General features: G+C 42.5%; 1 protein-coding gene across 1 annotated transcript in view; it reads right to left on the bottom strand.

Moving 5' to 3' along the window:
* Positions 1-14,136, bottom strand: part of sycp2l (synaptonemal complex protein 2-like) — a 374,186-nt gene that overhangs the window by 344,896 nt on the left and 15,154 nt on the right. Inside the window, exon 5 of the mRNA XM_059652659.1 lies at positions 10,556-10,580. Within this exon, the coding sequence (XP_059508642.1) occupies positions 10,556-10,580 (25 nt within the window). The remainder of the gene's footprint in view (positions 1-10,555; positions 10,581-14,136) is intronic.

The following is a 14,136-nucleotide window of genomic DNA, read 5'->3' as shown; positions in this document are numbered from 1 at the left end:
TCAGTTATATCAACTGCTACACAGCATCAACAAAGGAATGAAACCAGACAGGCCATCTAGCATTGACAAAGACGCTGGAAAAGACACCCTTGTTAACCCTGCAAAGTCTTCCTCGCTAACATCTGGGGGCTCAAGCCAAAATTGGGACATCTATCTCAAAGGCTAGTCAAACCCACCTCAACATAGTTGTATTCATGGAATCACAGCTTATAGACAATGTCCCAGGAAGCACCATCCTGGATATGCCCTTACCCGATGGCAAAGGTTGCAGCACATTAGTATACAGTCAGAAGGGATGTCCTGTGTAATCCTCAACATTGACTTCAAACCCCATGAAGTCTCGTGGCTTCAGGTTAAACACGAGCAAGGAAATCTACTGGTTGCCCTGTACCATCCTCCTTTGGCTGCTGCATTAGTACTCCTCCATGTTGAGCAACACTTGGAGGAAGCACTGAGGATGGCAAGGGTGCAAAATGTACTCTGGATGAGGGATTTCAATGTTCAACATCAAGAGTGGCTCAGCAACAGCGTTACTGATTGAGCTTGTCAGGTTCAAAAGGACATAGCTGCTAGATTTAGTCTATGGCAGGTAGCGAGGGAACCAATAAGGGGGTAAAATATCTTTACCAACGTGCCGAATTCAGTCCATGACAGTGTCAGTAAGACTGATTACCACAGAGTCCTTCTAGAGACAAAGCCCTGCCTTCACATTAAGAATAACCTCCATTGCGTAGTGTAGCATTATCACCCATGATAAATGGGAATGACTTTTAACAGATCCAGCAAGTGAAGCCTGGGCATTCATGATGCAATGTGGGTCATCAACAGCAGCAGAGCTGTATTCCATGACAATGTGTAACCTCACAGACAAACACACCCTTCATTCAAACATTACATCAAGCCAGAGGATCAAACCCGGTTCAATGGAGAGGGCAGCGCCAGGCATACCTAAAAATGAGATGTCACCCTGGTGAAACTACCAAACAGGTCTACTTGCATGCCAAACAGCATAAACAGAAACTCACAGACAGAATCCAACAAACAACAGGTCAGATCTAAGCTTTGCAAGTCCTGCCACATCCAGTCATGAGTGGTAGAAAATTAAACAAAGAACAAAGAAAATTACAGCACAGGAACAGGATCTTTGGCCCTCCAAGCCTGCACCAATCCAGATCCGTTATCTAAACATCTCACCTATTTATCACCTATGTGATAAGGATCTGTGTCCCTCTGCTCCCTGCCCATCTTGTATCTGTCCAGATGCATCTTAAGTGATGCTATCGTGCCTGCCTCTACCACCTCCGCTGGCAACATGTTCCACCACCCACTGCGTCAAGAACCTTCCATGCATATCTCCCTTAAACTTTTCCCCTCTCACCTTGAAATCATAACCCCTAATAATTGAGTTCCCCACTCTGAGAAAAAGTTTCTTGCTATCCACCCTGTATATACCTCTCATGATTCTGTAGACCTCAATCAGGTGCCCCCTCAACCTCCATCTTTTTCATGTCAATAATCCTAATCTACTCAACTTGTCTTCACAGCTAGCACCCTCCATACCAGGCAACGTCCTGGTGAAACTCCTCTGCACCCTGTCCAAAACATCCACATCCTTTTGGTAATGTGGCAACCTGAGCTATACACAGTATTCCAAATGTGGCTGAACCAAAGTCCTATACAACTGTAACATAATCTGCCAACTCGTGCACTCAACACCCCGTCCGATGATTGAAAACATGCCGTATGCCTTCTTGATCACACTATCCAACTGCGTTGCCACCTTCAGGGATACAATGGACCTGAACGCCCAGATCTCTCTATACATCAATTTTTCCCAGTGCTTTTCCATTTACCTTATAGTTTGCTCTTAAATTGGATCTTCCCAACTGCATCACCTCGCATTTGTATGGATTGAACTTCATCTGCCATTTCTCCGCCCAACTCTCCAATCTATCTATATTCTTCTGCATTCTCCGTTAGTCCCCTTCACTTGCGAGTTTTGAGAAGATTTGTAGCTCAGGTTGAAGTTCTGGATGTGAGTTTGCTCGCTGAGCTGGAAGATTAGTTTTCAGATGTTTCGTCACCATTCTAGGTAACATCATCAGTGAGCCTCCGACGAAGTGCTGGTGTTATGTCCCGCTTTCTATTTATCTGGTTAGGTTTCCTTGGGTTGGTGATGTCATTTCCTGTTCTTTTTCTCAGAGGATGGTAGATTGGCTCCAAATCAATGTGTTTGTTGATGGAGTTCCAGTTGGAATGCCATGCTTCTAGGAATTCTCGTGCATGTCTCTGTTTGGCTTGTCCTAGGATGGATGTGTTGTCCCAATCAAAGTGGTGTCCTTCCTCATCTGTATGTAAGGATACAAGTGATAGTGGGTCATGTCGTTTTGTGGCTAGTTGATGTTCATGTATCCTGGTGGCTAGCTTCCTGCCAGTTTGTCCAATGTAGTGTTTGTCACAGTTCTTGCAAGGTATTTTGTAAATGACGTTCGTTTTATTTGTTGTCTGTATAGGGTCTTTTCAGTTCATTAGCTGCTGTTTTAGTGTGTCGTGGGTTTGTGGGCTACCCTGATGCCAAGGGGTCCGAGTAGTCTGGCAGTCATTTTGGAAATGTCTTTGATGTAGGGGAGAGTGGTTATGGTTTCTGAGCCCGTTTTGTCTGTTTGTTTGGGTTTGTTGCTGAGAAATCGGCGGACTGTGTTCATAGGGTACCCATTCTTTTTGAATACGCTGTATAGGTGATTTTCCTCTGCTCTGCTTAGTTCCTTTGTGCTGCAGTGTGTGGTGGCTCGTTGGAATAATGTTCTAATGCAGCTTCGTTTGTGGGTGTTGGGATGGTTGCTCCTGTAGTTCAGTATTTGGTCCATATGTGTTGTTTTTCCTGTAGACGCTGATTTGAAGTTCCCCATTGGCTGTTCGCTCGCAACCATCCCAACACCCACAAACGAAGCTGCATTAGAACATTATTCGAACGAGCCACCACACACTGCAGCACAAAGGAACTACGCAGAGCAGAGGAAAATCACCTATACAGCGTATTCAAAAAGAATGGGTACCCTATGAACACAGTCCGCCGATTTCTCAGCAACAAACCCAAACAAACAGGCAAAACGGGCTCAGAAACCATAACCACTCTCCCCTACATCAAAGACATTTCCGAAATGACTGCCAGACTACTCGGACCCCTTGGCATCAGGGTAGCCCACAAACCCACCAACACACTAAAACAGCAGCTAATGAACTGAAAAGACCCTATACAGACAACAAATAAAACGAACGTCATCTACAAAATACCTTACAAGAACTGTGACAAACACTACATTGGACAAACTGGCAGAAAGCTAGCCACCAGGATACAAGAACATCAACTAGCCACAAAACGACATGACCCACTATCACTCGTATCCCTACAAACAGATAAGGAAGGACACCACTTTGATTGGGACAACACATCCATCCTAGGACAAGCCAAACAGAGACATGCACGAGAATTCCGAGAAGCATGGCATTCCAACCGGAACTCCATCAACAAACACACTGACTTGGAGCCAATCTACCATCCCCTGAGAAAAAGAACAGGAAATGACATCACCAACCCAAGGAAACCTAACCAGATAAACAAAAAGCGGGACATAACACCAGCGCTTCATCGGAGGCTCACTGATGATGTTACCTAGAATGGTGACGAAACGTCTGAAAACTAACCTTCCAGCTCAGCGAGCAAACTCACATCCAGAGTCCCCTTCACTAACTGCTACTCAACCAATCTTGGTGTCATCTGCAAACTTGCTAATCAGGCCATCTACACCTTCCTCCAGATCATTTGTGTATATCACAAGTAACTGTGGTCCCAACATGGATCCCTGTGGAACACCACAGGTCACCGTTCTCCATTTTGAGAAATGCGCTTCTACTACAACTGTCTGTGTCCTGTTGCCCAGCCAGTTCTCCATCCATCTAGCTAGTACACCCTGGAGCCCATGCAACTTCGCTTTCTCCAACAGCCTACCATGGGGAACCTTATTAAACGTCTTACTGAAATCCAAGTATGTGACATCTACAGCCCTTCCCTCATCTATCAACTGTCACTTCCTCAAAGAATTCTATCAAGTTGGTAAGACATGACCTTCTCTGCACAAAACCTGCTGCCTATCACTAATAAACCCATTTTCTTCCGAATGTAAATAGATATTATCCCTCAGTATCTTCTCCAGCAGCTTCCTCACCGCTGACATCAGGCTTATCAGCCTGTAATTACCTGGATTATCCTTGCTACCCTTCTTAAACAAGAGGACAACATCAGCAATTCTCCAGTCCTCCGGGACTTCACCCTTGCTCAGGAATGCTGCAAAGATATCTGTTAAGGCCCCAGCTATTTCCTCTCTCCCTTCCCTCAGTAACCTGGGATAGATCCCATCCAGGCCTGGGGACTTGTCCACCCTAATGCCTTTTACCATACCCAACACTTCCCCCTCCTTATGCCAACTTGACCTAGCGTAAACAACTCATTGGAGGAGTAGGCCTCACAAATATCCCCATCCTCAAAATGTTGGAAGAGCCTAACACATCAGTGCAAAGGGTAAGGATGAAGCATTCAGAGCAATCTTCAGCAAGAAGAGGCTGAGATGGATAATCAACTTAGCACTGAAAATAGTTTCAATTTCTTTAGTCTCACCATTTGCACTTCTGCTGGGCTCCCCAAGAATTGAGGACAGGATGTTTGCTTAGCATCCTCCTTGCTCATTGTTTAATTATCCACCACCATTGGCAACGAGACGACATCTCAGCCTTTTTTGGTGGTCCACAGCATTACAGATACTGGCCTTCAATCAATTTGATTCACTCCATGTGACTGGATTCTGCCTAGGCAGCAATTAAGCCTCAGGTGTTTAACACTAACTTGACGATGTCAGTAAAGGCTGTAAAGCAACTTAAAATGGTTGGGCTTAGGACACTTATTTTAAAAATTCCTGAAGTGATATCCTTGAACTGATATTGACCTGCAACCAGAACTAACTTCCATTTTGTGCTAAAAATGATTCCAAGTAGAATATTTTCTCCAATGCTCATCAACTCCAGTTTTGCTCAAGCTCCTTTATGTTACACCTTACAACATGCAGCCTTGAAGTCAAGGGCAGTTAATCTCACCTCAACTCTGGAGTTCAACTTCCTTGTTAATATTTGGACTAAGACTATAATAAAGTCAGAAGCAGAGTGGGGCTGGCAGAACCCAAACAGAGCAACAGGACTACTCCACAGCATTATCAACAACTCACTTGATTGCATCACTCATCAAAATAGTAAGAGTGATAATCGGAGATGATGGGAACTGTAGATGCTGGAGAATCCAAGATAACAAAGTGTGAAGCTGGATGAACACAGCAGGCTCCTAAGATGCTGCTTGGCCTGCTGTGTTCATCCAGCTTCACACTTTGTTATCTAACAGTGATAATTGGTTGGGTTAGATTCCGCCCCCCGCCCCCGCTCCCCTTTATAAACTGGACCTACTGAGTAATTACCTGGGTAGATGCCTGTGTAACTTTACAGAAAACTTGGCTAAAGGTGTAGCTGATTCTGGAGCACTAGTCTTCAGCACTAATACCAGTGTGTTGTCAGAGCCCATAGACTCTGCTGTAACCAGGACATTCAGTCATTTCTTGATCACATGGAGTGAATTACATTGCCCAAAGGCTATAAACTGTAATGCTGGACACTTCAGAAAAAGGCTGAGATGGATAATCCACTTAGCACTTCTCACTGAAAATAGTTCCAAGTTCTTCCATCTCACCATTTGCACTTGTGCTGTAGTCCCTAAGAATTAAGGACAGGATGTTTGCTTAGCATCCACCTTGCTCATACTTTAATTATCCACCACCATTCACAACTAGATGGCAAGAATGCTGAGGTTAGATGTGATACAGTGGTTGTGGGATCATTAGTCTCATCTATCTCACAGTACCTTTGTTTGGCATGAGTTGCAACTTCACCATGTTGACACATTTTTAGATAGTCCTGGTGCTGCTCCTGCCATTCCTGTCTGAAATGTTCAAACTAGAGTTAATCACCCCATTTGATAGCAATTTACAGTGGCAATGACCTGGATATAAGATTAAGAAGATCAATACGGTTGTTCTGCAGTTAAAAGCCAACGTATTCCATCAATCCTCAACTTTGAGCTGCTAGATCTGTTCAAAATCTGTCCCACATGCCACAGTGGTAATGCAATGCATGATGGAGGGTACTCTTAATGCAAAGCAGTCTTCACAACGACTGTCTATGATCACTCCAAACGACATTGTCATCAGAGTACTCGAGGGTTCTGGATGTCTAAACAACTGGCACTGATACCATGCCACTGCTCCCCTAAACTCATTTACTTGCTTTTTCCAAAAACATTCCAGTTTTTTTAATGATTTTCTCACCCTGTTTAATCAAACTCATTGAATTGCCTGCCCTGTCTCTGTGTATCTCACATCCAAATTTGAACTTACCTTAGCACATGCTGTTCCGACAATAAGCTGCCAATCACCAGATATCTGCCAAAACACCTTGCATTCATCACATCTTTAAAAAATGCCACTGTGTACCTAGAGGAGCATAGGTAATTCATATGCGTTTACCCCACACCAACAACCATCATGGCACAGCAGCTTCAATGTCACACTGTCCCCAACACATACGCAACAGCATTCATACTCCCTTATACATTGCATCCCATTCTCACCTTACTGACTGCTTAACACAACACCACGTATTTTACCTATCCATAGCTGGGTCCCATCTGAATGCCCTCTTAAGTCTATGCTGCATTCCCCTATGTCGCTGAACATTGAATGGAGGCAAGGATTTGGACAAATGCATATATTTAATTTGCAGAAAAAAAAGGGAACACAAACAAAACCACAGAGAACTTCTGCATTATGAGAAGTTAATATTTTACAATCCACAATTGTCCACTGTTCTAAGCTCTCATCTATTGGAATTAGGTCTCAATGACATCTTGTCGGCTTGTGGCACTGAATCCAGGTGAGTGGTGATGATAGGACAAGGGCAGAGACGCCTGGAAGTCCCCAGCTTTAGACCAGCATGTAGTTAGTGGGATTCGACTCAATTGTTCTGGCCTTAGAATAGGTGTAAGACAGCATTCCAGCAGCTTACTTCACAATTAACAGCTTACAACCACCTTCAACACAGATGAACCAGAGCATCAATACAGAATGCATGAAACTGGATTCACCATCATGAAGAAACTCATCAACTGTCTCTGAGCTCTTTGATGGCATCAATGATCACCTCACGACTCTATCTACAACCTGCCATAAACCAGCATGCAGCAGTCATGAGTGGCTATGTTCTAAACCTTGATGCCATAGATGAGTACAAAAAAGACTTCCATTAGACTTATAAACATCCTGAAAGAAGATAAATTTTATCCTCCCTGGGGACATTAATGCAAGGACTGGAAAGTTCTCCCACCTCTGGAAAAGAACCATTGGAAAGAATAAAGTCGAGTATTGCAATTCTAATGGAATTCTCCTGCACACCAAATGTGTGTGGAACACCAGCTGGTCATCACCATCACATTGTCCCAGCAAAAGGACAAGTTCAAGACCTATTGGTGGCATCCATGATCAAAGTAATTATGCATAATCAACTATCATCATTCAATCCCAAGACCAAACGGATGTCCTCATTACCAAAGCAATGACCCAGTCAGATGAAGGCTGGACAGATCACCAGCTCGTCTGCTCCTCTACATCCACCAAATGCCATCAGAAGCAGCTAAAAATGTAGGGACAGTTCAGAAAATTCAATGCAGAATGACATCAAGTGCCAATTATACTAGCGAACATCCAACAACGTCTTCACCAAAACAGCACAAGTTAAATTTTTTCATGGAGTGGAAGAAATCTGGAAAGAGCTGAAAATAGCCATCATGGGTGGCACGGTGGCTCAGTGGTTAGCATTGGGGCCTCACAGCGCCAGGAACCTGGGCTCGATTCCAGCCTCGGGCGACTGTCTGTGTGGGGGTTGCACATTTTCCTCGAGTCTGCGTGGGTTTTCTCCGGGTGCTCCAATTCCTTGCACAGTCCAAAGATGTGCGGGGTAGGTGGACTGGTCATACTAAATTGCCCATAGTGCCCAGAGATGTTTAGGGTAGGTAGGTCAGACTTGGGAAATTAGGGGAATGGGTCTGGGTGGGATGCTCTTCGGAGGGGCAGTGTGGACTTGTTGGGCCGAATGACCTGTTTCCACACTGTGGAGGTTCTATGATATATGATCTCAAGCTGTGAAGAAGTGATCAGCTACAATATCAGGGAACAATACTGGTTTGACAATAATGACTACATTATTCAAGATCTCTTCGAATGAAAAGCACTATGTGCCAAGCAAAATAACATTGAGTCAGAGGAGACCTAGCAGTAAGGCTGAAGATACAAAGAAGAACAAGGACTGAGAAAGCTGAGGAGCTGCAACACCTTGCTGACTAGCACAACACTCGAGACGTGTAAAGTGCCACCAATTTAATATATGGGCTCAACACCCTAGCCTATTCCACATTGGTTTAAGGATAGAACCTGTCAAAATCAGAAACATCAGCCTTTCACGGAAAGAATAACTCCGAAGGCACAATGCAATTGTACAGAAGACGGGGAATATCCCAGCTCTGCAACAAAGTTATCTTTGACTTCTAGCTAGTGTGGCAGGAATTAAAATCTCTATTAGATCCATAAGAATGGAAGAGCAACAAGGTCCCACAGGATTTCAGCAGAGATTTTCAAATCTAGAGGAGCATAGCTGACCTGGTCATCTCCATCAACTGTTCCTGAAAGTCTGGGACAAAGAACAAATCTCTCCCAATCACAGGGATGACGCCATTGTCTACTTTCTTGATGACAGTGGCAAAGTGAACACTAAGAACCACTGAGAAATCTTTCTTCTCTCCATCACTAGGAAGATCATCACCTGAATCCTCACAGGGTATCTTCTCCCAGTCTGAATGCTTCGTTTCCATCAACTGCTCCTGAAAGTCTGGGGCAAAGAACAAATCTCTCCCAATCTCAGGGATGCTGCCATTGCCACCGCCATCAAGAAAGTAGACAAAGTGAACACTAAGAACCACTAAGAAATCTTCCTTCTCTCCATCACTAGGAAGATCATCACCTGAATCCTCACTGGGCATCTTCTCCCAGTCTGAGGAAATGCTTCCTGAAAGCTAGTGTGGCTTCCAATCCAAACTTGGGAATAATGGACCTAATTTTCACTGATCAGCTTTTCCTAAACAAATGCCACAAACTACCCAACCACTCTTGATGACCTTCACTGATTTGATCAAATCTTTTGACTGAGCCCAATCACCAAGTGCTATAGAAGACTCTGTCAAAGGCCAGATATTCAGAGAAATTCATTAACATGGTCCATAACCTCCATGATGGTCCTCACCAATAATATGACAGAATCCCTTGAAGTCAAACATGTCATCAAACCCACCATCTTTTTCTCCATCTTTGCCACCATTCTTCATCGTCAAGAACAAGCTTTCCAGTGTCATGGGCATCGTCTGCAGAATGAACAGGAAAATTTAACCTTAACTGGTTGAAATCTAAAAAGAAAACAACACTGCCATTGCTTGTAGATCTCCAAGTATGCAAGTGACAATATCATCTACACACTCTTGGAAGAGAATCTCCAAGTCTTACTTAATACCTTTAGACGTATACTCAAAAATTGGTCTCAGCCTCAACCTGAAGATTCAACTCCTTTTACCAACCTGTCCCAGGTCAAGTTCCAGTCCATTCCTCCCCTAATATCAACAGAGGAATCCTCCCAAACATGGAACATTTTCCTCTCTCTCATCTAAGGTTGACATCAATGGATACAATGTTGAAATTCTGCAATCAGTGAGCACCACCATTGAACACCTAAAGGATAAGAATCTCTGATCTTGAAGTACGTGTTGATATCAAGACCTCACCTTCCAGCTCTTCTTTATGGTTTCAAGACTTGAATCAGATATGGATATCACCTCAAGGCCCTGGAGAAGTATCATCGACACGGTTTTGATGCAGTATCTCAGAAGTAGCTGGGAGTGCAGGTGTACTAACACTAGGATCCTTGGAAGCAGTCAGCATCAAGGCCATGATAATCTGAAATGAATTCCTCTGGACCAGCCACATGCGAAGGATACCTGAGTTCTGGCTGCTAAAGCAAACCATCTTCACCTAGCTAAAGGCACTCAAGCAAAAGGAGAAAACCGTAAAGAAGCAATTTTTTTAAGAATACCCCACTGGCAAGAAGAAATACAGGAAAATAACAACAGAAAAGAATGGAACACCTGCCACCTGCCATGTGTAAGTTCAAAGATGTATCTCTAGAAACAAACTCATCCACTACACAAGGATACACAGAACCCTTAACCAGTCTCATGGACTTTTCCCAGGTAGACAATCCTACTCTATTGCCATTGCCGATAGTTTTGCATAGGTCATGTTTCAATACATGAAACTTTGGGATCGAAAGTTCAGTTAAAAATAACCTATTTTGTTTTACATACCTTCTTTACTGGAATTAAAAACTGCCTGAAAAAGATAAGAAATAATCAATGTTTAGATAAATAAGTCTTTCTTCACAACATGCAATGTTTACCACATAACTGAAAATACAAGATACTATTGCAAACAATTGTCTTTTTAACTTGCTGATATTTAAGCAAGATACTGAACTGTCACTGATACTTGGGAACCAGAGACACATGCATGATAGCGTTTAGAAGGTGCAAGAGGCAAAAAATAGAAGTGGCAGTAAAATATTCAAACACCTAAATAATTACATTCCCACAGACCATGAAAAGCATTGGTACTTAAATGTTCAAGACAAGTAATAAAGAACCTTGTACTCCATCTTGTAGATAGGATGGTGTGTACCAAATGTACCAATTGTTCGTATGCTTAAAGTTAGTACTTGGTCTGCAGATTTTTCGAGTGTTGGTGTAGATGTTCTCAGGCTGTAGAAAGTTGAACTGCTTTTTGCTCTATAACATGTAAGCCTGGAAGAGAGCTACCTATTTAAGTTCTTAGACAATAGCAACTCCTAAAACATTGATCAAAACCAAAAGAACTGTAGATGCTTTAAGTGAAAAACGAAAACAGAAATTGCTGGACAAGCTCAGCAGGTCTGGCTGCATCTGTGGACAGAAATCAGAGTTAACATTTCGGGTTGAGTGATCCTTCCCACAACTGGCAGTCCCTTTCTAAAACTAAATCTCCTATGTTGGGGATTTAATGATGGAAATATCATTAAATGTAAAAGGCAGATGGTTAGACTGTTGTGGAAGATAGTCACTGTCTGGCACGCATCGTATATGGCATCCTAATGGCACAATGCACAATTTTTCATCCTATATATGAAATTCTGTAGGTCTTTCAGCATGTAGGAGTTTTCTATTTAATCATCTGAGAAAACGCAAATAGTAGCTCAACACGTGATCAACAGCAACCCTTAGTTCAGACATTCTGATGGAGGGATCTTGAAAAACTGCTTCAGGCAGTTCTGAGATGAAACCGGTAACAACCACATTCGCTGTCATATTTTCTATAACAACAAAGCCTAACATAATAGTACTATTATGACAATCAATTATTGGACTGCAGAATGCTCTGAGATACCCTTAAGTACTAAATAAAGTTATTCAAATATGAGCATATAAGTTTTTTTTTAAAGCATTATTTGAACTGAATTTGTGTCTTGTACAAGTGCTGCCCTGTTGAAATCTCGCCTTTTGTGCCTGTTTTACTTTTATTCCAGCTTCAGACTTATTTTTTGCTTTATCAGTCCTGCACCTTATAGTTCTTACAGTTCTGAGGAAGGGCCACCGGACCCGAAGCATTGACTCCGTTTTTCCTTCACAGATGCTGCCAGACCTGTTCAGCTTTTCCAGCAACTCTGCTTTTGTTCCTGACTTACAGCGTCCACAGTTCTTTTGGTTTTTAGTTCTTACATTTTACTTGCTTTCTAGAAGTCTGTTTTCTTTTTGCTTTGGTTTTACTCCTGTTCTCTTTATCTCTAAAGAATTTGCATTTTCTTTTTAACCCTGCTATGAAATAGCGAGTTTTGAGAAGATTTGTAGCTCAGGTTGAGGTTCTGGGTGTGAGTTTGCTTGCTGAGCTGGAAGGTTAGTTTTCAGACGGTTCGTCACCATTCTGGGTAACATCATCAGTGAGCCTCCGATGAAGCGCTGGTGTTATGTCCCGCTTTCTATTTATCAGTTTAGGTTTCTCTGGGTTGGTGGTGTCATTTCCTGCATTGGTGATGTCATTTCCTGTTCTTTTTCTCAGGGGATGGTAGATTGGCTCCAAATCAATGTGTTTGTTGATGGAGTTCCGGTTGGAATGCCATGCTTCTAGGAATTCTCGTGCATGTCTCTGTTTGGCTTGTCCTAGGATGGATGTGTTGTCCCAATCAAAGTGGTGTCCTTCCTCATCTGTATGTAAGGATACTAGTGATAGTGGGTCATGTCGTTTTGTGGCTAGTTGATGTTCATGTATCCTGGTGGCTAGCTTTCTGCCTGTTTGTCCAATGTAGTGTTTGTCACAGTTCTTGCAAGGTATTTTGTAGATGACGTTCATTTTGCTTGTTGTCTGTATAGGGTCTTTTAAGTTCATTAGTGTGCCACTATGTAGATGGCTTAGTGATCCTTAGCTACTGTGGAAAGATCAAAGTGGTGTCCTTCCTCGTCTGTATGTAAGGATACTAGTGATAGTGGGTCATGTCATTTTGTGGCTAGTTGATGTTCATTGAACATCAATTGAACATTCATGAACATTCATGTTTACTTTAAATTTCTTAACATTGAATTGTAGTCTGATTTCCAATCATATACAATCAGCACCACCAAGCTCTTCCAACCCAACCTTGCTTCTTAAACCTTTTTAATTAAGTTTGTTACTCAACTTTTATCTTTTAGCATCTCATTTTCCACTCACTATCCCAAATCTCTGAACAACCTAATTGTATCTTTTTCCTCTTTCTTTTAACATTTCTACCAATCCAGAATTTTATTCCCCAATCTGTCTGCATCAACTAACTTGCTCTTTTCCACAGGAAGTAGTTGTCAGGAGCTGGGCAGCAGATAAAGGACATCGGGTTTTCGGGGCTGAGGGGGAGCAGACAGGTGAGAGCAACAACTATTATAACTAATACTAATGATCAAAAAACTGAAAGAACTATGGATGCTGAAAATCTGCAAGAAAAACAGAAACTGCTGGAAAATCTCAGCAGGTCTGGTGGCATCTGTCGACAGAAATATAACCCTTCATCAGAACTGACGGTAGCTTGGAAAAGGATGTTTTTCATCAGAAAATGGGGTGCGGGAGTAGTAAGAATAAACAATAGGTGGCGACAAAGCTGAATTAAAGAGAAAAATAATTGGGCAGACAAAAGAGTAGTTAAAGGTAAATATGGGGGAAATGATACAGCACAGAAACAGGCCTTTTGGTCTAACCACTCCATGCCGACCACAATCCCAAACTAAAATAATACCACCTGCTTGTGGTCGACACATATCTCTCCAAACCTTTCTTAATCATGTATTTATCTAAATGTCTTTTAAATATTGTCACTGTACCCACATTCACCACTTCCTTCCAGAAGTTCATTAAAACAATTTTTCCTCATGTCTTTTTTAAATCTTTCTTCTCGGATCTTGGAATTTCCCACCCTTGGGAAAAGACACCTACCATTCATCTCATCTACACTTCTCATTTTATAAACCTCTTTAAGGTTGCCCCTCAACTTCCTGCACTCCAATAGAATAGTCCCAGCTTATCCAAACTCACTAGAAGGGTTGTTTTTCAGACTGGAGACCTGTGACCAGCAGTGTGCCACAGGAATGGTACTGGGTCCACTGCTTTCTGTCATTTACACAAATGATTTGGATCTGAATTCGGAGAGATTGTTAGTAAGTTTGCAGATGAGACTAAAATTGGTGGTATAGTGAACAGCAAACAATAGTATACAATGAAGAGTACAACAGGATCTTGATCAGATGGGTCACGAGGCTGGGGAGTGGCAGATGGAACTTAATATAGATAAATGTGAGGTGCTGCATTTTGAAAAAGCAAATCAGGGCAGGACTTA

The sequence above is a fragment of the Stegostoma tigrinum genome, chromosome 19 (genome assembly GCF_030684315.1).
Source record: "Stegostoma tigrinum isolate sSteTig4 chromosome 19, sSteTig4.hap1, whole genome shotgun sequence".
Lineage (NCBI taxonomy): Eukaryota > Metazoa > Chordata > Chondrichthyes > Orectolobiformes > Stegostomatidae > Stegostoma > Stegostoma tigrinum.
This window is presented reverse-complemented; position numbering and strand designations above follow the sequence as displayed.